This window comes from Triturus cristatus, chromosome 6 (genome assembly GCF_964204655.1).
Source record: "Triturus cristatus chromosome 6, aTriCri1.1, whole genome shotgun sequence".
Classification (NCBI taxonomy): domain Eukaryota; kingdom Metazoa; phylum Chordata; class Amphibia; order Caudata; family Salamandridae; genus Triturus; species Triturus cristatus.
The window spans coordinates 1,667,783,986-1,667,810,667 of NC_140589.1; the positions used below are offsets into that span (position 1 = coordinate 1,667,783,986).

At 48.3% G+C, this 26,682-nt stretch overlaps 1 protein-coding gene across 3 annotated transcripts in view; it reads left to right on the plus strand.

The window, feature by feature from the left end:
* Positions 1-26,682, plus strand: part of TRERF1 (transcriptional regulating factor 1) — a 753,074-nt gene that overhangs the window by 540,576 nt on the left and 185,816 nt on the right. For all 3 annotated transcript variants that reach the window (XM_085612831.1, XM_085612833.1, XM_085612832.1), the window contains 2 exons: positions 11,616-11,755; positions 12,094-12,197. In XM_085612831.1, the coding sequence (XP_085468957.1) occupies positions 11,616-11,755; positions 12,094-12,197 (244 nt within the window). The remainder of the gene's footprint in view (positions 1-11,615; positions 11,756-12,093; positions 12,198-26,682) is intronic.

The following is a 26,682-nucleotide window of genomic DNA, read 5'->3' on the forward strand; positions in this document are numbered from 1 at the left end:
AAATCCACCAATATACTATTCAATTCCGAAAAAAGCCGCTTTGGAACTAATATCGGTAACTATCAATCTAATCACTCTCATTACGATAGATGTTTATCCCCTAATAGCAACTCTTACTGTCGGTTTGAGATAAAGTAATTTAATCAAACAAATCATTTTGCTGACCAGACCAAATCTACTAAGAGCCTTGATCATATAAGCATGCTGAAAACGGCCAAACCGATGGAGCGGAATCTACTAAACAGTATAGGCAGCAAAGAATGAGGTAATGGCTGACATAAGTCCAGTTGTAGGCAAAGTTAAAAGGCTTAAATCAGCTTTTACTCCAGATTTGGCTAAAGCTCTGATGTACTTCACAAAAGAACTGGAAAGAAACAGCCTGTCCATGCTATACATGAAGTAGTGTAGGTCTGGGCAAATTTGATGCATGCTGAGGTTTCAGGCAGAACCTTACGAGAGGGTCTTTTTTAAGGCTACAACAATATGAACTAAGCCACATGGCTTTCTAGATTCACCTTTCTAGAAGAGAGCGGGCATCGCAAATGTAAAAGAGCTCCTGCTCATCATGACCTTCAAGCACATTCAATAAATAAGAGAGACATCCAGACATCCTAATTACTTAAGGAACATCATTTTTATTTTTCAAGTGCTAACCATTTTAACAAAAGTGTCGGAAGTCCCTGCCGTATCTCCTGTGAAATCTAATGTGCTGAAGAATGAATTAGACCTCCGATGTGGTATCTGTGTTTATATTTCTGTTCAAGCCCCACAAATATTTGCACTGCTTGTGTGGGAGCTTCGATGCGTGCAGACACGAGCGTAACATTCTTTGTCACAGCTCGTGGCTACCTCGCGTCGTCGTGGAGTTGTAATGTTCTGAATAGGTTAGAAGGTTGGGAGTTGGGGTGTGGATTCATTTGTTATGCATACTCGCTACTTACAAGACGTGCCTCCAAGGAATAAATCACGTCAAGAGAACTACTGTCTCTGCCTCTTTATTTTCTGCCTACTGGACTTTCCCACCACTTGCATTATGCCTTCTCTCTCTTCTCTACAAAATTGGGTGTGTTCTCAGAAATAAATATTCGAGATCCGATAGAAGCCTCTGATGTTTTTTTTCCATGAAGAGGTAATGTTAAGGTTAATCCTTTTAGAAACTGTGACGAGATAGCAAATGTAAATACTTTGCTACACTATAGCTGGATCTTTTTTCCTTTTATATTTTACAGATAGATATGCTTGGATTATACTGTTATCATTCCTCTTTCTTGACTCTGAAAAAACAAGCCATGGCAAAGCCAATAGGGCACGCCTTTGGAGCCTATTGTCTTTGCAGTGGTTTCTGATGGATACTTCTGACCATAGACTCCTCACCTGTAGAATGTCTCCAGGTGCCCACTGGGTCCAGAAGACCTTTCAGCATAACCTGTGTATGCCGACAGGTGGCGTTGTGTGACTCATGGACGACTATGCTCTGCCCCGGAAGTGACGGCTGTAATCTCCTACACAAACAGGATGACTTCAGATCCTTCATTCTGCACCTTCGTATACGAATCTGTAGTTAGCTCTAACTTTTTTCTTGTCTGTTGACGAGCCTTTTTGTCAAACATTTTTCAAGTGTGCATGGGGCGTGTCCCTCATAATACTTCAGGATTTAAGCCTTGTAGGGACTGCCGCAAAAAAATATCTGCTACAGATCCTCATGAGGTAAATAAAGCCTCTGGTGTCTGGGTTGTGCCGTTGCTCCAAGTTGCAAGTCGGGTAGTGTGCCTAAAGGCGATCCGAGACCCCAAAGCCAAGCTGTACGTCGCTGAACACTGCAGGAAGTCAGGTGAGGCCCTTTCCTGCTCAAAGTTGAGAACAAGGATTTGTACCCGGTCTCAGGCGGCCCTGCAAATAGTCATTGTTGTGATCCAAGCCTTCGGGTAAGTCTAAATCGAAGAAGAAACACAAGGCTTCCAAGGGGGCCTCGCCCCAGCCTTCTTCCTGATCCCCTACTGACGAGCTAATTCTGCAGCTCGTTCCAATGCACCCCAATTTCTGGGTCTTTCAGCGATGCCACAACAGATTGAGGCATTCAAGGAGGCCATGCTCTACATCTTTGGCTCCCTACTGGCGTGTCTTCGGCCCCACGAATTTGAGGGAGTCTTTGGTCGGGTTACCACTTGTGGGTTCATCCAAAGATTTAGCTCAGGCTTGGAGCCGACTCCAAACCTGGCACAGCGATCTATGACTGTTCATGCCGCATTGATGCTGGCACTGATGCCACTGACAATGGTGAAGGACGTCGATCCTATTGTCCTGTCTGACACCAAACCGAATCCATCGCAACCTTCAGCGAAGCCACGTTCCAGCACAGTTCCAATGGACCTGGCCTCAATACAGTTTGACTGACAAAAGAACCCTTGCCAAAGAGCAGCGCTCCAGTACTCTGCCATTTTTTCAGATCAGACTCTGGCTAAACCCACCACCTTTTGGCAGTGATGGTGACGATGATAAGGACGAGTTTGTCCCTCAGTATGATGAAGACAACTTTTATATGCCGCTCGCTGCAACCTTGCCTACTGTGATCGCTGATACTGCCGGACCTGGGGAGCCTTTTCTGAGGGATATACTTGGCGGTGGGACTGCGAGGACCAGCCTGCATAGCGCGACCATCACCGCTGCAGCTGGGGCCTCTTCCCGCACACTCCTCCCATCAGCCCATCAGCGCATTTAAAGTATCGCGGCCCCCGCTTCGCGGGAGCCGCTCGCTGCAACCTTGCCTACTGTGATCGCTGATACTGCCGGACCTGGGGAGCCTTTTCTGAGGGATATACTTGGCGGTGGGACTGCGAGGACCAGCCTGCATAGCGCGACCATCACCGCTGCAGCTGGGGCCTCTTCCCGCACACTCCTCCCATCAGCCCATCAGCTCATTTAAAGACTCGCGGCCCCCGCTTCGCGGGAGCCGCTCGCTGCAACCTTGCCTACTGTGATCGCTGATACTGCCGGACCTGGGGAGCCTTTTCTGAGGGATATACTTGGCGGTGGGACTGTGAGGACCAGCCTGCATAGCGCGACCATCACCGCTGCAGCTGGGGCCTCTTCCCGCATACTCCTCCTCCTGTTGCCGTCAGCATTTAATAGACAACACGCCCATACGCGCTAGCGGAACGCGCGCGGGACATAGCTCGGGGCGAAGACCGGGCGAAGACCGGGCAAAGAGCGGGCCGTTTGAGGCCGTTCGAGAACGGACGAGATAGGGATTGGGCCCCCCTTCCTGGTCCTCGACTCCTCCTCTACATATTTCCCGTATCCAGTTTTGGACCATGGCCGCAAGAGAGACGAGGAGTAAGTCCACACTGGCTGCTGGGATGCCAAAAGGAACTTTGGATACTTATTTTGCTAAAGCGGGCTCTCTCCTTATTGACGAAATTTCTATTTTAGAAAGACGCATTTCGCAAATAATCGAGTGGGTAAGGAGATCCTCTTTGGGACCCCTTGCACACGCAACCACCCCTGAACAAAGACTGGAATGTATATCATCAGATGCTGGGGCTAGGGGGATAAATGGCACGCTTGGTGCAGCTGATCTAAGTGGTTCCTTTACTCCCAATACTGATTGTGATTTTTCTGCCCCAGTAGAGTTTAGTATATTACCTCTACCATTACCCAAGCCCCCCCCCACCCCCACCTGCACCCAATGTGACCCTGTCCAATACGGATGGAACTACTCCCAGGGTTCATCAGTCTATGCAGTCAAAGCAGGGGGGAGAGAGAGGGAGCTATCCCAAAAAGGAAAAGAAGGGAACAAAACAATGGAGGGAGAAGGTCCAAAATCGCTAAGAATACCCCCCTGTGCGAGGCTAAGAAAAATGGTACAGCTAGCAAGGGGCCAAATTTGCCACCGCAAGCAAGGGTACCACCCTCCCATACATCGGGGCAGACTCCCCTTGGTACAAATGCTATTTCGGGGGAGGAGGACATTACTCTCTCTGATATTCGCGCTCTTATGAGGATAATGCTTAATCCCGTGGAAGCGCGATTAGCAAAGATAGAAATTTGTCTAGTGAACATCGAAAAAGAAATTGCACATTTAGCAGATGTCGCCAAAAAAGACAGCCAATGTATGGGAGGAGGGCCCAGCCATAGTGGCAAGAAGACCACAATAGTGCCCCCAGTAATGGAAAGGGGCCCTGTACCTAAGCCTATACACATTCAACAGCTCATATCACAGGCTAATCCACCAGCTCCAACTTGCACAGCAAATGTAAGCCCCCAGGAGAAGTCAGCTGCGCCTGCAGACGGGGAACTGGGCATTGGTAATAAACATAGGTTAGTCAACCTGCCTCCGGAGGCTAGTCCGTACACTGTCATTTTATCAGGTGTTCCCGAATTAAAACCATCCTCTCGGGAATCGGTTGAAGCCCTAAAAAATAAGGTAATTAATTGGCTCTCTATTAATAGGCCCCTCCCTGAAGGAATACTGAGTGAGGACCTCATGGTGAGAAGAGTCCCATGGCTGGGTGGTACCAGGAAATCTATCCACGGAGACTGTGTCCTGGTTAATTTTAGGGACCCCATGACTGTCTCACATATATGTAGCTGGCCATATCGTGACAAGGGGACTTCTATTCAAGCATTACCTTTATCATTCTTCTATCCACCCATAAGATACGGGCAGGAAGAGGAGGGTTGGGAACTTGTACACAGAAGAGGAGGGAGATGGGGTGATAGAGAAAGAGGGAGCCCCCACCTTTGCAGCGCTACGATCACTTTTCTACTCATAATAGGTTTAGTAACCTAGATATGGTAGATTGACTGAGTGAGACTGGGAGTGGGGAAGGCAGAGGTCATATGGGTGTTCTTGCCACCAAAATATGCCCAGCCATTCCTAGGGAGAAGGCCAACCTAGAGGAGAAATACACCAATGGAGAGGTAGCTATAAGGCCTGCCTGCTCTCCATACATTGTAAGGGAGGCGATAGTGGCTAGCGATGGCAGCATAGACACCAATGCACCATTGGGGACGTACTTTAACATGGATACGCTCCAAAATTCATTAACTGAGAGCACCACCAGCCCCTCTTTGAAGATAGTATCTTGGAACGTGGCGGGCCTGGGCAATTAATTGAACTGCCCGGAATGGAGTTCCTTTATTGAGGGCAAAGACATATGCCTGCTCCAAGAAACCTGGGCGAGAGAAGAAGTCAATCCTACTGGTTTTGCTGCATTTTCCATAAACGCAAAATGGGTGGGTAGGGGGCGACCCTCGGGAGGACTTGCAACTTGGGTGGCTAGTGATTTGGGATGCAGTGCCGCTGTTCTCCCACTGAGCAGGGAGGATATACTTGTTGTTTTGTTGAAATGGCCAAATTCACATAGTCTTTTGCTGGTAAATGTCTATTCAACACCAGTAAACATCGCGCAAGAGTCGCGTACTTATAGAGGAGCTTGCGGACGTCCTAAGGGAAATCCCGGAGGGTACTCCTTTTCTAATAGGTGGTGACCTAAACTGCCATTTTGAGCCGCTCTCTGGCTTACTGGACGTTCTAGCTCAAGATGAGGACGCGGTGTGGTCTGTACCTCCATTGGAAGCACAGGGCCCAAGAGCTTGGACGCCCCTGGCTGTACAAATCACATCCTTAACCCTGAATTATGGCCTTCGGGCATGTAATGGACGGATAAAATCCGACATCCCTCCAAAATACACATATAATAGAGTGGGTAGGGATTCAAGACTTGATTACATCCTAGTCCCATTGGCGTTGTGGTCACTTATCAGAGACTTCCGGGTGATCCCAAGGGTCGATAGTGACCACAATGCTCTGGAACTGGAATGGGACCACCCTGGTCTTGAGGTTAGGAGGGAACAGATAGAGACACCTGAGGTGGGATATGGCCTCACGAATAATAGAAGAGTGAAGTGGGAGAAATGAGCCTCTAACCCAGAGAAGATAGCCAGGCTGTATGCCCGGGTTATCCCCTCACTCGAAAAGGCTTATGCATTAATGGAGCTAGCCAGTACCCAGGACACATATATATTGTGGGGGCTGTTGCATGAGGACCTCATTAAAGCGGTGTCCGAAATCCTTTTCTCCACCCCAAAAAGGGCTAAAGGACGTACTGTTTGTCCTCTCTGGTACAACACCACATGCCGTAAGGCAAAAACTGATCTCCTGGCTTCAATAAAGGATGGGAAGGGGAGTGTGGAGATCAGGGCCAGGAGAACGGCATACAAGCGCCTGATTGGTCATGCAAAAAGCGAATGGGAGCATGAAAAATGGCTAAAACTCACCGTCTCCCTGGCATGTGGAGATTCTCGTAAATTTTGGTGCTATTTGAACACCGGGTCTGATGAGTTGGCCCCTGCAATAGAGCCCAATATTTCAGCTAAGGCTTGGCAAGACCACTTCCAGTCCCTATATAGTGTAACTGATAGAGCACAGATTAATACTATTCAGCTTGTCAGTGACTCCCCGAAAGGGGTTCCATTTACATTATTGGAGGTCCGTGAGGCTATTGGACGGCTGGCATCAGGCAAGGCACCCGGTCTAGATGGCCTGCCGGGTGATCTATTCAAACACGAACCGGACGTTTGGGCACTTTACCTACTGACATTGTTTAATTCCGTTTTGGGGGGTATGGAGGTGCCAGGTACTTGGCTGGGCGCAGAGATTGTCCCAATATTTAAAAAGGGATCGCCCCTGCTCCCAGCCAACTACAGACCTATCAGTCTTATCGATGTTCCTCAAAAGATTTTCGGTAGACTGATACTAAACCGCCTCCAGAACTGGATTGAAGAATGTGCTATTATGAGCCCTTACCAAGCAGGGTTCAGAGAGGGTGTTTCGACTACAGATCAGATTTTTCGATTGAACCTCTTATACTGGAAGACCGCGCTAATTGAGGGCGGCACCTTGTACATGTTCTTTGTGGACTTCCGAGCGGCCTTTGATCTAGTGTCAAGGGACAAACTATGGACTGTTTTAATGGAGCTAGGGGTTCCTGCTGACATCCTATTAATCCTGAGGAGATTACATCAGGGGAATTTTGCTAAGGTCAGGTGCGGCAGAAGGGGAGTTCTTTCGGATAGCTTCCCCGTTGACGCGGGGGTCAGACAGGGTTGTGTGCTTGCACCGACCCTGTTCTGCCTCTTTGTCAATGGGGTTATAAACCATCTTATCGGGTTGAGCAACACTGATGCCCCCAAGGTAGACGGCAGCAGGGTGCCTGCTATTATGTTTGCAGATGACACCCTGCTGCTCTCTAAATCCCCCATGGGCATACAACGGGTGTTGGATGGGTTTTCGATCTTCTGTGAAAAGCGTGGATTGGAAATCAACGCTTCTAAAACTAAGTACATGATCCTCAACCCGCCCTCCTCAACTCGCCCAAATCCCATGATATGGTCCGTTAGATTAGAGAGGGTCACTACGTTTGATTATTTGGGGCTAACAATTAATCAAACCATGACATGGGATTCGCACCGAATCAAGGCAAATTTGAAACTGGTTCAGTTAACGGGTGGCATATGCAGGATGATAAGTAGGTTGACTTACAAGCCATTTGGTCCCCCCCTCCAAATTTATAAAATACAGGCTAAAGGGGCCGCGACCTATGGGGGAGAAATATGGGGGCATATAGCTGCTCAGAAATTGCAAATTTCGGAGAACAACTTTATAAGGCAACTGGCAGCATTTCCGCCTAGCACCCCACTCCTCCCATTGAGACTAGACCTGGGCCTAAGACCTATTTCGGAGGAGTTGGGACTTAAACCCCTTACTTTTTGGCGCAAAATTTGGAGCACGCCGGAATTAGCTAATTATAGAGCTGAGCTCGCAGAGATCTTGCGCCTATCCAAAGCGGTACAAATCCCATGGTTAAACTACATTAAGCAAACATTTGAAATGTTAGGAAGACCAGAATTGTGGGTTAACCCCTTGAGTGCCCCGCCCTTTCCACGCCCTGTGCCGGGCGTTTCATTAGCGGGCGGGGCTCATGACGAGATAGTCTCGTCATGGGCACAGCGCAACCGCGGCCCATGACGAGACCATCTCGTCATGGGCACTCAAGGGGTTAATCCAGGAAACGCATGTTGCAAGATCTCACGCAAATCTATTGCAAAGGTTTATTATGAGCACAAGCTACGTGTCTCAATTGAGAGCACACCTGAGGGGTCCTTATCCAACTACTTCCTTGGATTCAAAGATTCATATCACCTAGAGCCCGTCTTTGATGATGTAGGCCCTCCAAATACTAGGAAGTTATACATGCAGTGGCGATACGGTACTCTTCCCCTCAGGGAATACACCGCTCGCTGGACCAAACCCCAGCTTCCGGCGCATTGCCCAGCATGTGCACATACGCGAGAGAATGATCTGCACATTATATTTTTCTGTCCAGTCTACCAAAGAGCTAGGAACTATTGGCTTGTCCCTCTCCTTAAAAATCTTGGTTTCAGGCACTATCTTCCAGCTTATAGAATTTTAAAGACAGATTTATCTGCTCATATTGTATTTGCAGTCGCAAAATTCCTAACAGCAATGTGGCGTATCCGCAATCGTTGTATCAAGACTAATATGGGTTTATGAATATCTTCGATGATTTTAACCAAATTGTTTTCTGGATGTTTTTAACTCTTTCAAGTGCAACCTTCTTATTGTTTAATGTATAATTGTATAATTGTTGCATTCTTTTATGGTCTAAACTGACCGAAATAAAGATTATGATGATGATGAATTATATGGACCTACAAGAGGTCAGTGAGCTGAACAGCTCCCCTGACATGGAGTTAGGCTCACCTCTTTGCCCTTTCATGGAAAAATAGCCTTCGTTTGCCATGGTCATTAGACGAGTGGCAGAGGTTTTGTATCTTGAGTTAACACCCATTGATGTGAAAACCAACGGATGCTGTATAGCAAGTTAAGCAAATTAACACAGCACATAAGTGCAGACTCACAAAACAATTGTTCAGCAGTTCAGGTTCCTGCAATGTCACTGGACTGGTCCAGTGCTTTGTCACTCTCCTCAAACTCCTGCCAGAGCTGGGCCCAGTCATTAAGATCTACCATTAATTTAGAATAAGTGCGTACTGCAAACATTCTCTACTTATTCGGCAACTCCCTCACAACTTTCTGACATTTATCTAAATCAGAACCTGCGGGGAGGTACAAATATATAGTATAATGCCTTCTGGGCAGAAGAATGCACAATGCTACTAATCTATATTACAGTTGTTCTTCTAAGGTCTTTAGTCTAGCCCTAGAATGCAGTACCGGACTGAAAATTGTGTCACACTTCCCGCAATTTTTGTGGTCTTTTCTACTATTGCTTCCCACAACCAGACCACCACCTGCAAGACCATACCATATGCTTAAGCTGGCCTCCATATTATCACATCTGTGACAAACCTCTGGTCTATGTGGGGAGATCTTGTACATGATTACTGGTGTATAATACACTCTGTGCAAAAACTGCCATTGCATACGTTTGAATCCAGCATTAATTGTGCATTACATAGTGCGTGGAAACACTCTATCCCACTCTGCATGAGTTAAGGATTATCCCAAGTGCTTGCCCTATCAAACTCTTGCATGGAGCTATCTTAGCCATTGTTCACCTTTTAGGGCTTTGTAGCGCAAAGAGATATAGCATCCACCCCCCTGCAATTGGATCAGTTCTGACCGTAGAGTCAGGAGGCGGGTCAGACTATGCCAAACCTTCCTACTCACTGATGCCAGTCGCATGCAGAAAAGTAATTGACTGGAGGAAACTGAATCTCTCCATGGCTTTCTCGAATGTCGGAAAACGTTTGTCATTGTATTGATCACCCATTAATCAGCTACCGCTGTACCCCATCACCCCAACCCCCAAGCTCAGCCTGCTGTTGTGGCTTCACTGTGTGTAGCTGTCAATCCCATGCATTCACTATAATAACACCACAGCAGTGGAATAGAACGATCTGTGATATTGCGTGTGGCTCACTTCCTCATCCTAGGTATATGTGCAAACCCTCTTGGATCTCACCATATCATGACACGAGTAAATACCAAAGTTTCTCACCTCCATGACATTCTTGAAAGCATTCTCAACTCCTGATTGGTGGGACAGTTCGTCGAGCCAATATACCAAGTGTAGCATCTGAGAAGCCAGATAATAACATTCTAGGTCTGGAGATGCATTCCACAGCTCTCACAAGGTAATTTATTTACCTCCAAACTAGCCCTTATTTTCCTGTCCGCCCAGATCAAGGACACAAGGTGAATCCACTCGTTGAATATACATGCTGAGAGTTAGAATGAAATCCTTTGGAAAACATGTAGACATTACTATAGAATCATGCTGCACAATGCTGTGGTCAGTCAGTCATCCAGTGAAGGACAACTGTTGACCGTTTTGTACAGATTCAGTTCCAAAGATAACGCTTCCTGTTTTTTAATCTACTACCTTAATTGGTAATTCAGTTTTAACACTTGTAGTGCTAGGGTCCAAATGCAAGGAATTACATTAGCATTCTCTTCCCTTTATTTGGTGCCTAGTCTGCTGTTTAGTCATCAGATATTGGGCCCTTTGGCAGATAGTATTTTATTGATTTAGTAAATAGTGACTTGTATGGTAGCAGGTATGTAGAATAAAAGCAGAATCTGTAGTGTGAAATTAAATACACCAAAAGTGTTTAGTAGTTTATTGCAAAAGAGATATTAGAATCAGTTTAATATAAATCAGATATAAAAATGCTTTAGATTAGAATGTGTAGAAACAGAAAGAGAGAGCCTTTCTTCCTTGAAATGACCTATTGGTGCAAAAAAGAAATATGTTGCAATAACTTCCCTTTATGCTTATCACTGTTCATTTTTAGAAAAGCAGATCATAAGAATAAAATATGTTTAAATAACAGCTATAATTATACTCTGTTCCTTTCCTTTCACCATGACTGCTGGTTCTTGCAGTAGGCATTAGGAAGTAACAACTCAACTGCAGTAACTTTTTAAACACTTAATTTTTTAATGGCATTTATCAAATACATGCGTCAATAATTTCAGAATGGTATATTAAGTTTTTTTTAACACATTCCAATTTTAATACAATGACCTTACTCCCGCATCACAGTTCCCAGTTTAATGTCTGCAGATCTTGCAGGTATGCCCCAGGTCTTCCCATCACCTGTATGAATTGAGTGTGAGATTGATCTGTCAAGGGTGACCCTTGAGCCTTCCCACCAGATATCGGGGCTTAGTAACTATCAAAAGCGCTTGAGTCCACAGGTTGATAGGCGTCACCTCTCTATGACTGCTTGCTGGTCGGGGTTTACTAGAAATGCCATGTGATGAAAACTAACCAAACCCATAACTTTCAAACTACTGTCTCGGGTGATTGTGATTCTCTAATTCTGTCATAGGGGGTCATGGGCCCCACTTCTGCGGGTGGGGGGCATCTGCTTCACTGTAATAACTTACTATATTTGAGCACCAACATCATTTTACTATTACAGGTGACTGGAGATGTCACAACACAACTGTAATAAGGAAATCATAAACTGACATTTATGCAGGCTCCAGTATATTATAAAAATATTTCCGTTTCTTTTGGCGGCCATTAAACTGTAATTCTATCACCATTTCATCTTGTCAGGCGTATCAACATTGGACCAAGGTTCCAGGCGAAAATTCCTGAGCTTCAGAGTCTTTCCTTCTTGGAGATGGAAGAGCACAAGGCGACTCTTGTTTGGAAACCATTGACAGCACTAGAAGGCAAAGTGTGTCTACAGCGAGGTACATGTCCTGTGTGCCCTACATTATTTTTATGTTGAATAGAAGAACATGTTCCGGGGGATAGTCGTTATTATGCACTGTCCAAAATTAGAGGACTGAGAAAAGCGGCTAGATAAAAATGGATGTCAGGTGGGACTGTGTGAATGTGTTTATTAATGGTATATTAAATAAGATAAGTAGAATAATTTAGAATCCTTGTGTTTTAGCATGGAAATATGAATACATACATAAAACATATCCGAAATATAACATCTAAAGACATTACTGTTAATTTAAAGGGTTATTTATGTGCTTATATACATCAGTGTTCACTGGTTTTTCGTTTTCATTTCTAACAGTGAAGGATTTCTTGAACATGTCTTGTTCAAGTGTGTTGCCTGGCGGCGGAACAAATCTAGAGTATGCTCTGCACTCCCTTTTTGAAGTCAATGGAGATGTTATGGTAAGAAACAAAAATTATGCTAACAAGTCCTTGACAAAACTATTACGTCTTGATTTTTTTAGAATTGAAAGAGCATTTTCCTTTACTTATGGTTGTGCTTGTGAGTGGGCATATGGGCGTTGGCTATTGGTTTGTATGGGTGGATGACAGGAAGGATGGGTTTATGACCGTTGGCTTTTAAAGCACACTGGGATAGTTGCATTGGTTAGTGCGTAATAGAATTTAAAGACCGGGCCACTCATTTATAGCGATTTGGTGTAGGGCAGCGCAGCATCTCAGCTTGCTGCAGTGCTCTATGCCAAAGTGAAAGGGCAGGAACACACTGTATTTATGCAATAGGGTGCATTCCTGTTCTTACCCCCTTCGCTGGTGCCGTTTCAGCATTCTAGTCCCAACACAGGCACCCTTACACCATGGTGCAAGGGTGTCTGTGTTTTCTGCAGAATTGTTTATGTGCAGGAAGCTTCACCTTCCTGCACAAAAACAATCCAGAGTGGCGTTTTCCTCTTTGTATGTGTGTTGCATTCCAGTAGGTTAATACGTTACAGTGAAAGACTGAAAAAGACCACCTTTTTAGGTCTCGCCTAGGTAGCGCCTGTGCGCTGTCTCTTCGAGACATGCTGTATCTACAATATAGGCTTCAAGCCCCGCCCATTATTTTCATTAGTTCCTCTTGCTGTTCTTTGTAAATGCCTGCTTTTGTTTGTTGAATACGCTTAGTATTCCCTACTTTTGGACCATTTTATTCTACCATGAGGATGCCCCTGTTACATCTGCTCTTACTTTTCAGGTTATTTAGGATTCTTTGAGAGCCCTCTTTTTTTTGTTGGCCTGTCTCTGCTCGTGTTAAGTGTTCGTGTTTTGTTTACTTCGTGCAGCAGCTTCATGAAAGGTTCAAGGCTGCTTCATGTGCTTGATCTTTCTTCACGGCCACAACGCTCTATTGTGTTTCTATTTACTCTGGGAGAAAAGAAAGGTGCATGGTCGCTTAATTTGCCGTGCCCCCACTGGGCTTGTTTAGGACAGGCTTCTCATACAACATGAGTGTTGCTGTTTTCAGTCGCTCGGACGGCCCTGTAAGTCACCCCCACCATGCCCTGTCACTGCCACTTCTTACGCAGCCGCACTCTGCCGTCCGCGATCTCTAAGCCTGCCGCCTGTCTCTTCCTCCTCCGTTGACCCCTCATGCAGCTTTCAGGGGTTTTCTTTAAATCTTGCCGGGGGAAAGGGGGTCGGTTAAGTTTCATTCTCTCTCCCTCCTTCCGAACTCCGAGAACACGCCCAGCAGCAGCATGAGTGTCGAGGTGTATAGACCCAGCTCTTCCTCACAGTGCTGTGAGGTGAACAAAAGAGAGTGCGTCACGACTGTGTTTTGGGAGGTGTTTGGGATCTGATTTTGTCCCTGTTGGGGGATACGGGAGGCACTGGGAGAGAGCATGCCGGGCACAACTGGTTCTACATCTGCTGCCCCTCACCCGTATCGCATAAACATATGTACAGCTCCTAGATGTGAAGCTGGACTCGAGGGGGCACAGACACTCGGTAGCCATGCCTCAATAGTGTGCTGCTGGGCGGGGACTCTTCATTCATTTGCAAGAGTGTTTATCTCCCCAAAATGTAGACAAGCACAGCTTTTTTCTATTTTTATCTTTCTGATCACAAAATTGTTGTGCTGGATCTGGTTTTTGCACATATAAACAGACAACTCTAGCATACTTTGCACCATTAGAGGCAGGAATCTGCAAACCCGCAGGTGCACATGCGCACAGTAGTTCCCATTATGACTGTGATGGGTTTTAACTGCCTGTTGCGCATGGGCGATTGCTTATAGTCGGAGCTCTTGCAATGTAACACTTAGGGCCAGATGTATGACCATTGGAAATTGTGACTCGCAAATTGCGACAGATTGCGAGTCGCAATTTGCAATGTACAACAGTGTCTGAGACACTGTTAGCAATTCCCAGTGGGGTCGCAAATTACATGCCTCATGAATAATAATGAGACTGTCGCAATTTGCAACCCTATTGGGAATTGAGGGCACTCCCAGTGATGGTGGCCTGCTGGGGTCAGCAGACACCCATGTCTGGGACTGCTTTTAAATAAACTTTTTTCTTTTTAAATGCTGCTCGTTTTCCTTAAAGGAAAACGGGATGCATTTTTAAAAAAAGTTTCACTTTTCATTTTCATTTTTTAAGGACAGGCAGTGGTCCCTGGGACCACTTCCTGCCCTTAAAAAATGTTGCACATGCATTCCCAAAGGGTAAGGAGACCACTTCCCGTTTGCGAGTGCTTTACCACCCTCTTGAAGAGGGTGGTAAACTGCAAGTGTTTTGCGACCGCAGTTGCGGTCCCAAAACATTCTTACATGGCTTGTCGGGTCGCTATTAGTAAGGGAACGCCCCTTCCGAATAGCGAATCACTAAACACTATTTTGCGACGACTCGCAAATAGTGTTAGTACATGGCCCACAGGATTTTTGTATGCGCAAACGGGTCTGAAACCCATTTGCGCATGCAAAAATCCGTCGTACATCCGGCCCTTAGTTCCAGTCTTGAGATTCTCACGTGTTGCAGTAGAGAGCCAGGGTGAAAAGAAGCAGCAGGTGGTGAAGAGAGGGTAAATTATTGTTTCAGAATGCCCCGGTTCACTGATAGGCAGCTCAGCGAGGCATACTGCTGCATCAAGTCGTCACCACATCGGGTAAGTGAAAGCAGTTCTGGGAGTGCCACAATAAAAGAACGCATTCCCATTTTCAAGTGCTTAGTAGGCGTCTTGCCCCCCAGCATCCCTCTTTCACATACCCCAATTCGGGTGGCGCATGGAAAGCAGAAGCTGCTTGTGAAAGCTGGGTGAATTAATGCTCAGAGAGCACGACCTGGCCTTTAAAAGGTTCTATCCCGTAGCGATTAACTCGCCCTTGAAAGTTGTGGCTCGCTGACCCGTGTTGACTGGGTTGGATGGAGTGCATAGGTGCGCCACCATACCCTGGTGTCACCCTCATTTCCTGGCATAGCGACAGCTGCGATCCAGGCCCAGCTCTATGGCACATGCCCTGAGGAATAAATGATACCGCACTTTGCTCAATCTCCTTGTATCGTATTACAATGTAATTTCATTTCCTCCACTTCAAAGAAGGATGAAAAGATAAGCTGATCCAGCTGCGATTGAAATAAGAAACATCAGTTTCCACAGATGTGCTGCTAAATCTTTGCAGCGGACCAATCAGCATGTTCCGTTCATCTCGTTATATTGTAATTCAAAGAAATATGAGGATTTGGGGTTTCCTGAAGACAGTCATAATTTTCATGCCCAAGGAAGCCTCTGCCATGAGTGAAAGCACGTACGTATGTCCATTGGCAAGGATTCTAAACACGTTTCTTGCACTTTGTTGATTCCAGGATCCAGGAATGTGCTATAGTCAGCACTCCCAGGATAATGAGGCACCAAATTGAAGATTTTGCTGCACAAGAATGGAAATGTTGTTGCACAAATTAGCATTTTTTCTGGCAATTTGTCGTTGTTTAGTTTACTGAAATTCCTTGGTTTGTCATTAATTAAAGCCCCAAAACCTCTGCATCTGCTGCCATTAATCTGTCCTGTCATCCGTCATCTGGAGAATTTGCATTTCGCGTGGCTTCTGTCAGCCCAGGTGATATTAATACCATTCACGGAATATTTCTCTACACCTTCCCTGCCTAGCCGGCTTCCATATTGACCTAAGGCATCCTTCCTCCCCTTTTTTGTATCCCTCTCCTTCTGTTTTTCAACGCTTTCATTTGGGATTGTGTTTACTCTTGGTGTTATTTTTGGGCATACTTTGTCATAGGCACTAGTGCCCCAGCCCCACCAACCTTGCCGTGTTCATGGTGTTTGTTAAAAACATTGTTTTTACATTGGCATATATGTGCTTCCTTTACTTTATAAATGCTTATAACACTTTTTTATTATAACTTTTCAACATGCTGCACTACAACATTGCTAAAAGACATTGCCATGGCAATAGCTCTGGCTAAACACTTATAAAGTCCCAAAGGTGAGACCTATTGGCAATGCCAATGCTTGTTTAAAACTGATTCTGGTTTCAGATTTTAAATCATTTTAACAAATGTATAGGCACCAGAGACAACCGGCAAATAAAACAGGAAACCTTTAAAGATGAGGGATTGTCTGAGAATGCAAGTGTGTGAAGCTAACATAATTGAGGCAGTCTCTTTACATTATTTTAGCTATTTACTCTTTTATGATAATAACAGACTTTGACCATCAATTTTGAAACAGGATACAGATAGGCATTAGGAAAACCACAATATCATATAGTGCTGCCTCTTCGCTCAAGCCCTGGCCTGCATGGCAGTGGTGCACTCGATACAGTGCGGGGCTGCTCGGTGCAGCCAAGGCTGCCAAGTATCACACATAGCTCCCAGTTATGGCTCAAAGTAAGCAATAGGAGACATTGCTCTTCAATATAAAAATATGTTGTGTTTTAGAAAGACATTGAATTAAATGCTTTTTGTTAGAAATTGCTTCTTAGAAACTGTTGGACCTGTCAGCCTTAGGGTGTTCTTCCCCTACATTTTTGCCCTTTTGCCTCCCATTTTTACCGTACCTTTCTGTTGGACTTAGGTCTCTGGGCGCCCCACCACTGCTAAACAGTGCTGAGGTGCAGGTGCTCTCCCCTAAAACATTGTGACACTGGCATATCTGCCACAAGCCCCTGCTACTGCAGTGAGGCGTAACCCTCCATAGGATAACATTGGGAACCCCCCTTCTGGGATAATATCTGACTAGGACCTAATAAGTCTGTCATGTTTGGTCTTGTTAGAATCGGGGCGGGAAACCCTTTCCAATGATATATGGGGTTTGGCACTACTACTCTAGAATTCTCCCTTTTAGAAAGTAGATATTTCTCTGCCTACACTTAGGGCTGGACTGTTCCCATGAGGCACAGGGTCATACTGATTTGCATATGGCCATGTCTGAACTGGGGTGGTGAGTGAGCTAAAGAATGATGATGGATTAAATCCTGATCAGTTGACTGGGGGTAAGTGTTTGATTTGCTCAAACGCTCCATCCATCATCCCCTTTGGTATCGCTTTACACTTAGTCGGGGCACTGCAGACTCCCCCCTCCCATCTGCATACTGATAGCCTGGCTGGGCTGTGAGGTGGGAGTGGTGATTCACACCTTCTCCACTTGAATGGGCTGTGACTGACTGCCCACTGTAGCCTTAACGGCCCTGCCTTTTGTCACTGTGACAGCCAGGTCAGGGAAGGCAGGGAACATCCCGAACTCCCAGGACTCTCAGAAATCCCTGCCCCCAGACCCTTCCGGAGACTTCTGCCCCCTTCTAGTAACTAGACTGCAGGGTATAAAAGGGAGGGTCCTGGCCACACATCTTTGTTACACTGCTGGACCATGAGGGAACTCTGCTGGAGTGAAGACTACTGCGCCAGGAGGATATCCACCTTTGCTGGGATTGACTGCTCCAATGAACCGCTGCCCCAGCTTGCTGCGCTGCCCTACTGCCTGCTGATCTTGCCCTGCTAAGAGAGGATCCATAGAACATTCCCAGAGTGTCTCCATAAGAAGAAGGACTGATCCCATGGTCACTGGGATCACCAGGACAGCAAAGACACCAAGGACTGTCCCTGTAGCGTCGTGGAACTGCCTTGCTGCAAGAAGGAACAGAAATGACAGCAACGACCTGGTTATGAATTGCCCCTGCAGTGCTGTACACCTGAAAATCACCGCCGCTGCCTGGGGACCCTTACTGGACTGTAAAGCGCTGTGAGCTAGAAGCGCTGGGACCCGGTAAACACCGCCGCCGCCCGGGACCTTTAAGGCACTGTAAAGCGCTGTGGCAGGGAAAGCGCTGTGCGTGCCAGGCTCACCGCCGCTGGCCCGAGATTCACACATCACGCAGTGCCTGCCAATTTCGCCAACTGGCGAACCTGCCGGCACTGTGTGCCTGTGACCTGCACGCTGCCGAAGGAAGCGCTGTGTATGCAAATTCACCGCCGCCGTCGCCCGGTACTCAAAATACCCCATGTGCCCCCACCCTGTGACTCGTAAGCCCTATAAGCCACGGATCACCGCCGCCTGCCCGGGACCCTTGAGGAATGTTGCAGGGATTCCCCCGTGACGTCAGGGAAGCGCCGCGCTGGGATTGGTACCAGCGCGGGCGTTGCCTGGTAACCAGAAGCTTTTCCCGAGGCGTGTCACCGAGAGAGCAGAGAGTCGCCCGGCAGGACGTCACCCCCGCGCTGCAAAGGACAGCGTTCAGCCCGGTCTCTGAGACGTGGGACCGCCGAGAACTCGTCCGCACCCAAGACCAGTAGCGGTCCGTGGAGGGAGTTCGGTGGGGCAGAGAGGCGGGGCGGCGGAGGGGCAGGGTGGGGAAATGTAAACATCGGAATATGGATGAACGGAGGTAAGTACACATTTAAATAAATAAAACAAATTCCTTTGCGCGCGCTGCATCGCAAAATGCGATGCAGCGCGCGCAACGAAATTAGTTTTATTTATTTAAATGTGTACTTACCTCCGTTCATCCATATTCCGGTGTTTACATTAACCCCCCCTGCCCTCCCCCCCCCCCCCCCCACCCCCCCCTCCCCCCACAGCAGGTAAGGCTTGCACTAGCCGCCAGAGACTGCGAGACGAATTGTGCCACGTCAAGTCAGGCCGGGTTGCGGCCCGGGGTTAACGAGGTTGGGGGGGAAGCTATATGACTGCCAAGACTGGCTCCGACCTCCCGACCTGATCAAGCGCATACCCGGGGCATAATAGTGACAAGGATACCAGTTTCCACAGATAGCATTTGGCAAAGTACAGCGGGGGCGTATTGACGGTGAAAGGCCCCCGCTGACAGCAGAATTCCAGCTGCAAGGCGCCCCACCTGGACTGCCGAATAACTTGGGCATATTGCTATTATTGTTCATTTTTTTAGGCTGACATTAGTAACGGTGACAGCGCTGGGCTGGCAGTGCCCCCGGGGGTCTTAGCAGGATAGCGGAAGCCCGGATAAATAGCGTGAGAGGCCCTGTGCATGAGGGTCAGCGCCAGCATAGGAGGACCTCACTATCCTGAGCCACAGCTCATTTTCCACGGGACTACTGAACTGGTGACACATGAACCCTAGTACAAAGGACCATCCCAGATCCTGCAGTTTATTCCACTGCTCCTGTTATAAAGGACACCTAGAGATATTGCGAGCAAGAACTCATGACATGTTTGTGGAAGTTGTATTGATCTGACCTCGCTTAAAATATATATAAAGAGTTTTATATTTTTCAACACAGTTGGTGTAGTGTCTGTTTGTGGTTTTTCACTGTGTTATGGTGGGTGGGTGTTACACAACTACTTTACACTTTGCCTCTTGAGCTAAGCCTACCTGCTCTGCGCCAAGCTACCAGGAGGGTGGTTTTGGGCACTTTGAGACCCACCCCGGCGGAACCGGTAGTCCCTACTTGGGCTAGGGTACATACCCCTGCCAACTAGAGACCCCGTTTCTAACAGAACCATACACTGCTGACCAGTAGGAATACAAGGCTGTGTTGTCCACTATTGCAAAGTGGCGTACAAAGAAATCATTTTTTTTAATTTTCTATTTTTATAAAGCGTGACCCTAGCTTGAAAAAGTAGGCTATCACAGTGCAAAGCAGCAGGGGCCTTTCCAGAGCATCCACTGGGTATAGGACTGTGGGTATAATTCAGAGATCAGATGAGCATCTGGCCTGCAGTGAAGAAGTAAAGTAAAGATGGCGGCAAAGACCCCCAGAGCAAGTGTAAAGATTAAAGCATGACAAGGACAAGAGAGGCTGTGGGTTCAAAGTTCCTATGTGCACTTGAGTAGATGTTTCCAGAAAAGGTGTGTATTCAACTGTTTTCAGGGTTGTGATAAGGAGGAGCAAGTCTAATGAGTGGGAGGATATTATTCCTTCCAGTCACTGGTGGCGCCTGAGGCAAGTGCCGTACTTAGTTCAACGCAGGGCTCATCACGTGGGGTCAGTGCGCCGTCTAAATGGTACCACCTTCTAGATCGGGGATGTGCTCAGGGAATAGAGGAGACAGGGCAGCAGTTTTCCTTTCTCTGTGTCTCTTGACACTGCTTACAGCTGCTGATCGCACTCTTCTGGTTCCGAGTCTTTTGCTGGTTTTCCAGAGTATCACTGTCCGTTCTTTAGCAGTGAGATGCTCGCATATGCATCTGGACGGTTATCTCTGCCCTTTCAGCCATTGAACCGTTTACCCCTTGATCGTCTACAAGAAAAAAGGCAGAAAGCCAGCCTTACATTTGGTTTTACATTTCACAACTCTGCGCTCTGGCAATATAACATAGGATCAAGCAAAAATGCGTTTTCCTGGAAGGGAGAAATGCCCCCACCTAGCACACCATAAAAACAGTTTTCACTGTATATGTTTTTTATAGTAAACAAGTACATATCTAAACTAGTTAGTCAATGGTAGTTGATCCAATCTTCATTTATTGATATTAATTCATCAATGGTATAGTGTTATTCATTCACACTATATAACTTGTGTTCTTTTGTCATCATTATTTACACCACCCAATGCATTTCGGGACCTGCCCTTCAACGATAATTCCTAGAATGCAATGAACCTCTAATTAATCAAATAATCTGGGTACCGCCAAATAAGCAATCCAGTCTGTCAAAAAAAGCTTGAAAAAACGTGCAATAAAAAGTGATGAGAAAGTGATTGGAAAATATTCTCTGTGCCTTCAAGCATTGCCAGCCATCCTAAGCTAATGAATGATGTGGAAATTAAATCCAACGCATAAAAGTGAAAACATAGAATGAAAAAACTATAAAAGATTATTATAAAATAGAGTGATGCAAAACAAATAGCGCCATGTCACAGAGCTAAGGGAGGGCCTAGAGATTTTGGGGCTACCGGTGCCAGAGGACGAAGCTTCCAACTCGCAGACGGGAATGGGGGAACCCCCTCGGTCGAAAGCATCACACTGGAAATCGATTACCAAGAGACCTCAAATCAAGACCTGACCCAAGAAGAAGAAAGGAGGCCAGACTAGTCGAAAGCAGAACTAAAAGATAAGATTTTGAAGTTACAAGAGATCAATAAGACGTTGCGCTTCAACTGGGACAAGACTCGAGAGCAGGTCCTGGGAATGGACTAGTTTATCTACAAACGCCCAAGAGAACCAACCAAATTTTGTAAAAGGACTTGTAAAATGACTGTGCTACTGCTACGTTGCAAAAAGCTATGAGGACAGCGAGTTGACGGGTGTGGGCCGACACCCCTGCTAAACGCCCGCGACCTGGAGTGAAGTTATAGCGGGACACCCTTTGATCTTGCTGCTCAGGTTTATCTTTTCTAATTGTTGTGTTATTATTTCAAATGGGGGGGGGGTTTATTAGGGGGGGGTGGAGAAGCAGGGACGGAAAGAAGGTTGGGGCATTGCAATGCAGTATTATAGGATGTGAGAGTGGAAGGGAAAAGTCAGCTTGCGAGGCCAGAAAATAGAGAGACTCCAGGGGACACAATCAGCGAGGGGGAAAAGGGTATCCACTACAATGATAACCATTACGTCATGGAATGTGAAGGGCCTGAACTGTCCGATCAAGCGCCAAAAGATCTGGAAATATATCTAATAGATCACCAGTTTGATGTTGTGGCTATTCAAGAGACGCACCTTGAGAGATCGGAAGAACTGAGGCTAAGACACAAAAACTATTCGCTTCTATACAGATCATCCACCAAAAAAACCCATAATGGGGTAGCATTATTGTTCCAAAACAGTACTAAATTCCAACCAGAAGGTATAAAGACAGATAAGGAGGGTTGGGTGGTAATGGTAAAAGGGAAGCTTAAGGGGAGAACTGTCACCTTTGTCTCGGCATATATCCCCAATACGGGTCAAGCGACATTTGTGAATTCCCTTCTGACTATGGTGGGGGGGCTTTGCTGAAGGCAAATAATTTTGATGGGGGACTTTAGCCTTACTTGGCATCCTACAGACGATAGTTCGCACCTGCATAGGTCCATAGGAGGTTGTTTTCCTAAATCCCTAAAACATGCATTCCACGACTTGTGGCTCTTTGACGTATGGAGATCTCTCAACCCAACTGCAAAAGACTATACATATTTTTCACATGTCCATTAAACATACTGAAGACTAGATTACATTTTTATGTCCCGGGCTAAAATCCTTCCCATCTCGCCATCAGATCACTGGCCGGTCACAGTGGGCCTACACTGGGGGGCGGGGACACAGGGGTTCCTGAGATGGTACTTTCCAGCCGTACTGACACAGGACAGATTACTAAGGGGTTGCGATTAAAGAATATTTTCAGACAAATGATCCTGGTGACTCGTCTCCCCAAATTAATTGGGACGCCTTCAAAGCACTAATACGAGGGAAATGTATTGAGTTGGTCTCGGCGCTAAATGAAGAAAGAGCAAAGGAAAGGGTGGAATTAGAAGCCGCCCTGTCCCAGATAGAAAACGACTTTAAAAAGATCCCCCACGTAGTTTAAAATGCCAGATGGGTGCACTAAAAGGGAAATTTGGTGCAATATATACTAATAGAGCTGAATTCACAATTCTGCGACTGCGCCGTAATGCATACGCACTATAAGACATATGCGCCTGACCTAATAACTCATCTGACAACCTTATTTAATAATATAGCGACGGGTCACGAGGTGACCCCATCTATGGCAGAGGCGCTAATTACGGTGATTCCAGAGCCCGGGAAGAACCCACAACAATGCACTTCGTATAGACCGATCGCCCTCTTGAACCTCGACGCCAAACTCTATTCGGCCATTCTGGCGTCACGCTTAGAGAACTTAATGCCCGATATTATCCAACCAGACCAGTCCGGTTTCATAAAGGGGAGACAGACACACGATAATATTCACAGGACACTGCATCAAAATCCCAGCGATATTAGTGGGGTTGGATGCAGAGAAGGCCTTCGACAGTAGATTGGCATTTTCTGTTTCTCACGCCGGAGAGCTTTGGCTTTGGGGAGAAGTTTTAAAACCTGATTAAAGCCAATTACACAAGCCCACGCTCTATAGTCCAGGTCAACGGGGCAAGCTCAAGCTTCTTGGAGCTTGGCCGAGGCACACAACAGGGATGCCCTTTAACCCCACTGTTGTTCGCTTTGAGTATTGAGCTGCTGGCGGCTTGCCTCAGAGCAACTCCAGACATCCAGGGGATTAGATTCGGGGGGAGAAGAGCACAAGGTTTCGCTATTTGCAGGCGACGTCCTGTTGACTCGCACATCTCCCGGAACGTCACTGCGGGCACTGCAGGAGGAGCTGAAGTTGTTTGAGGGGTTAGCTGGCTTTCGAATCAATCTGTCTAAATCTTCGGTGCTAAACCTTACACTGTCAGAGGGGGAGAGAATGCAGATTCAGGGCGAGTCCCTATTCACATGGGCTAAACACAGTCTAACATACTTGGGGATCCAGTTCAGCCCACGTATAGAGGGATTATTTAAGGCAAATTTCCCACCCTGACTCACTCAGATACAGCAGGATCTAAAGCGATGGAAACCATTGTTTATATCCTGGCTAGGTCAGATACATGCAGGCAAAATGACCCTTCTCCCCAAACTGCTATACCTGTATCTGAAAGAAACACGTTAGTTAGATTCCTCACCTTAGAATATCCCCAGGCGTCAGACTGGATCCGGAAGATTTTTCGTCAGCAATACCCCTTGCGCGTCGCTAGGCGTCGTCTGCGGCTCCGCGTCCGTCGTCGGCGTCGTGCGCCGGAATGACGTCGTTGGAGTACTTAGACGCCGCCCTCGCGCGCTGACGTCAGTTCTTCTTTTTTCCGCGCCAGTAAGCGCAGATCCGGGAGAGCTACCCCTTTTAGTCACTTTTTGACTAACTTTTTCGATCTTTTTTGATCTTGTCAATCGACTCCGGTGCCGGTAGGATGCCTGGTTTTAAAGCCTGTGCTGACTGTAGCCGCCTGATGTCGGTTACGGACCATCACCGCCGGTGCCTTTACTGTTTGGGCCTCGACCACGACGCGGAGTCGTGTTCCGACTGCAAGGCCCTGACCTCGAAGGCTAGACGGGAGCGGTCCCGTAAGCTTCTCGAGATCCGCCACTCGGCTCCGCGCGCCGCTCTATCCCGGTCCAGGAGGAGGTCCAAGGATCGGTCGCGGAGCCGCAGCCGACGTCACCATCGGTCGTCGGGATCCAAATCTTCGGGTAAGTCGAAGCATTCCAAGAAGTCCAAGAGGCGACACCGCTCTTCGGACTCCCCTCGCCGGTCGCGCGACTCGGCCGAGGGTCAGGGTGGTTCCACCCCCGCGGCTCCGGCGGAGCCGCAGGCGCCGCGCACGTCCCCATACCCGCCGGTCCCTGGGACTGACGCGACGCCGGCGGAGGTCAGTGCCTTCCTCTCAGCCATGAGGAGCCTGGCCCCGCCGTCGGCGCCCGCTGGCGCGCCTTCGGGCCCCGCGGACCCGACAGGGCTGCCTTGCCTGCTGGTGGCTCCGGCCCCGGCGCCGTCGACGGCTCCGGCCTCGACGCCGCAAGCGCCCGAGGGACCCGTTCCCGAGTCCCTGCCGACGCCAGTCGACCTCGTCACGCCTCCTCCGCCGGCGTCGACACCGGTACCACCCCCGACGCCGTCTCCGCTCGACGTCGGGCCCCAGTTCAGTCCCACTCCGGACCCGGCGCCGCTATGGCGTCGATGGACGCCGCGTTCGGCGCCGCTAGAGACACACTATGTCTACCGTCCGGCTCCGTACCTTCCTCCTGTATACCAGGAATCGGATGATGGGGACAACTGGGAGGGATCCGAGGATCCTATGGCCGCTCAGGCTCAAATGTCACAGGACTGGGCAGATGAACTGGGGGAGGCCAGTGGCCTGGATACCTCTCCAGACACTGGATTAGTCTCTCCTCCGACTGTGGCTTCGGAGGAGGGCGCTGCTTTCTCTGTGGTGCTGCGCAAGGCGGCCGCAGCCCTTGGGCTCGAGCTGCCTGCCGTGGCTGTGAGGACTAACGTCCTCACTGAGGTGCTTCAGTCTGCAGCAAGCTTCACTGAGCCTCTGCTGCAATTCAATGAGGCCCTCATTGACGTTTTGCAGGGCACCTGGTCCAAGCCCTCCACAGTCCCTCCTGTGGACAGGAACGTTGCCAGGCGCCACCGCCCTGCTCCGGGCGACCCCAGTTTTCTGTCCCAACACCCTACCCCTGAGAGCCTGGTTATCCAGGCCTCCACCTCCCAATCCTCTTTCCCGACCGCCCCGCCGGACCGGGATTCCAAGAGACTAGAACAGTTTGGCAAGAAGCTGTTCTCCTCCCTTAGTTTGGGCCTGCGGTCTTTGAACACCGCTTGTCTCTTGGACCGTTATTCCCACTCTCTGTGGGATGCGGTGGAGGACGCGCTGCCCCTGTGTCCGGAGGAGGTCCGGACACGACTTACCCAGGCTCTGGCCGATGGGAGGGATGCCGCGCGACATGCTATACGATGTGGGCTTGACACCACGGACTCGCTGGGTAAGGCCATTTCTACCACAGTGGCGCTTAGACGTCACGCCTGGCTGCGGTCCACGTCATTTTCGGGTGATGTCCAGAGCACTCTCATGGACATGCCCTTTGATGGCACTCGCCTTTTTGGCGAGAAAGCGGACAGTGCGCTGAACCGCTTTAAGGACTCCCGGGCTACGGCCAAGTCCTTGGGCCTCTCGGCCCCGCGGTCGCAAACTTCCGCCTTTCGCCCCTTTCGTGGCCAAGGAAGGGGTGCCTCCTCACGTACGCCTAGCCACCAGCCGCAGAACCAACCTGCGCGCGGTCGCGGACGTGGTTTCCGCCGAGGCGGATCTGGAGGTCGACGAGGTCAGCCCACATCCACCCCGGCAGCATCCGCCTCAAAGCCTTCCTAGTCCGAGCTTTCAGGCCCATTCCACGCCAGTGGGCGGCAGAGTTCGCCATCACCTCCTCCACTGGCGGTCCATCACATCGGACAGGTGGGTGCTGCAAATCGTCCGAAGGGGCTACTCCCTCCCCTTCGAGACGACCCCTCCAGCCATGCCACCGCAGCACCACCGTATCTCGGGGGATCATTTGAATCTTCTCCACGAGGAAGTTTCGGCCTTCTTGGCCAAGGGGGCTGTCGAGCGCGTTCGGAGCCCAGAAGTAGGCCGTGGTTGTTATTCCCACTACTTTCTGGTTCCCAAGAAGGGCAAAGGGGGCCTACGCCCTATCTTGGACCTCCGGAACGTCAATACCTTCCTCCGGAAGGAGAGGTTCAAGATGTTAACTTTGGCTCAGGTTTTAGCTGCCCTAGACCCTGGAGACTGGATGGTAGCGTTGGACTTGCAGGACGCATATTTCCACATCCCCGTCCTGCCGGCCCACCGGCGTTACCTGCGGTTCACGGTGGGCCAAGAGCACTTTCAGTTTACCGTGCTCCCCTTCGGCCTCACCAGTGCCCCTCGGGTGTTCACGAAAGTGATGGCGGTGGTC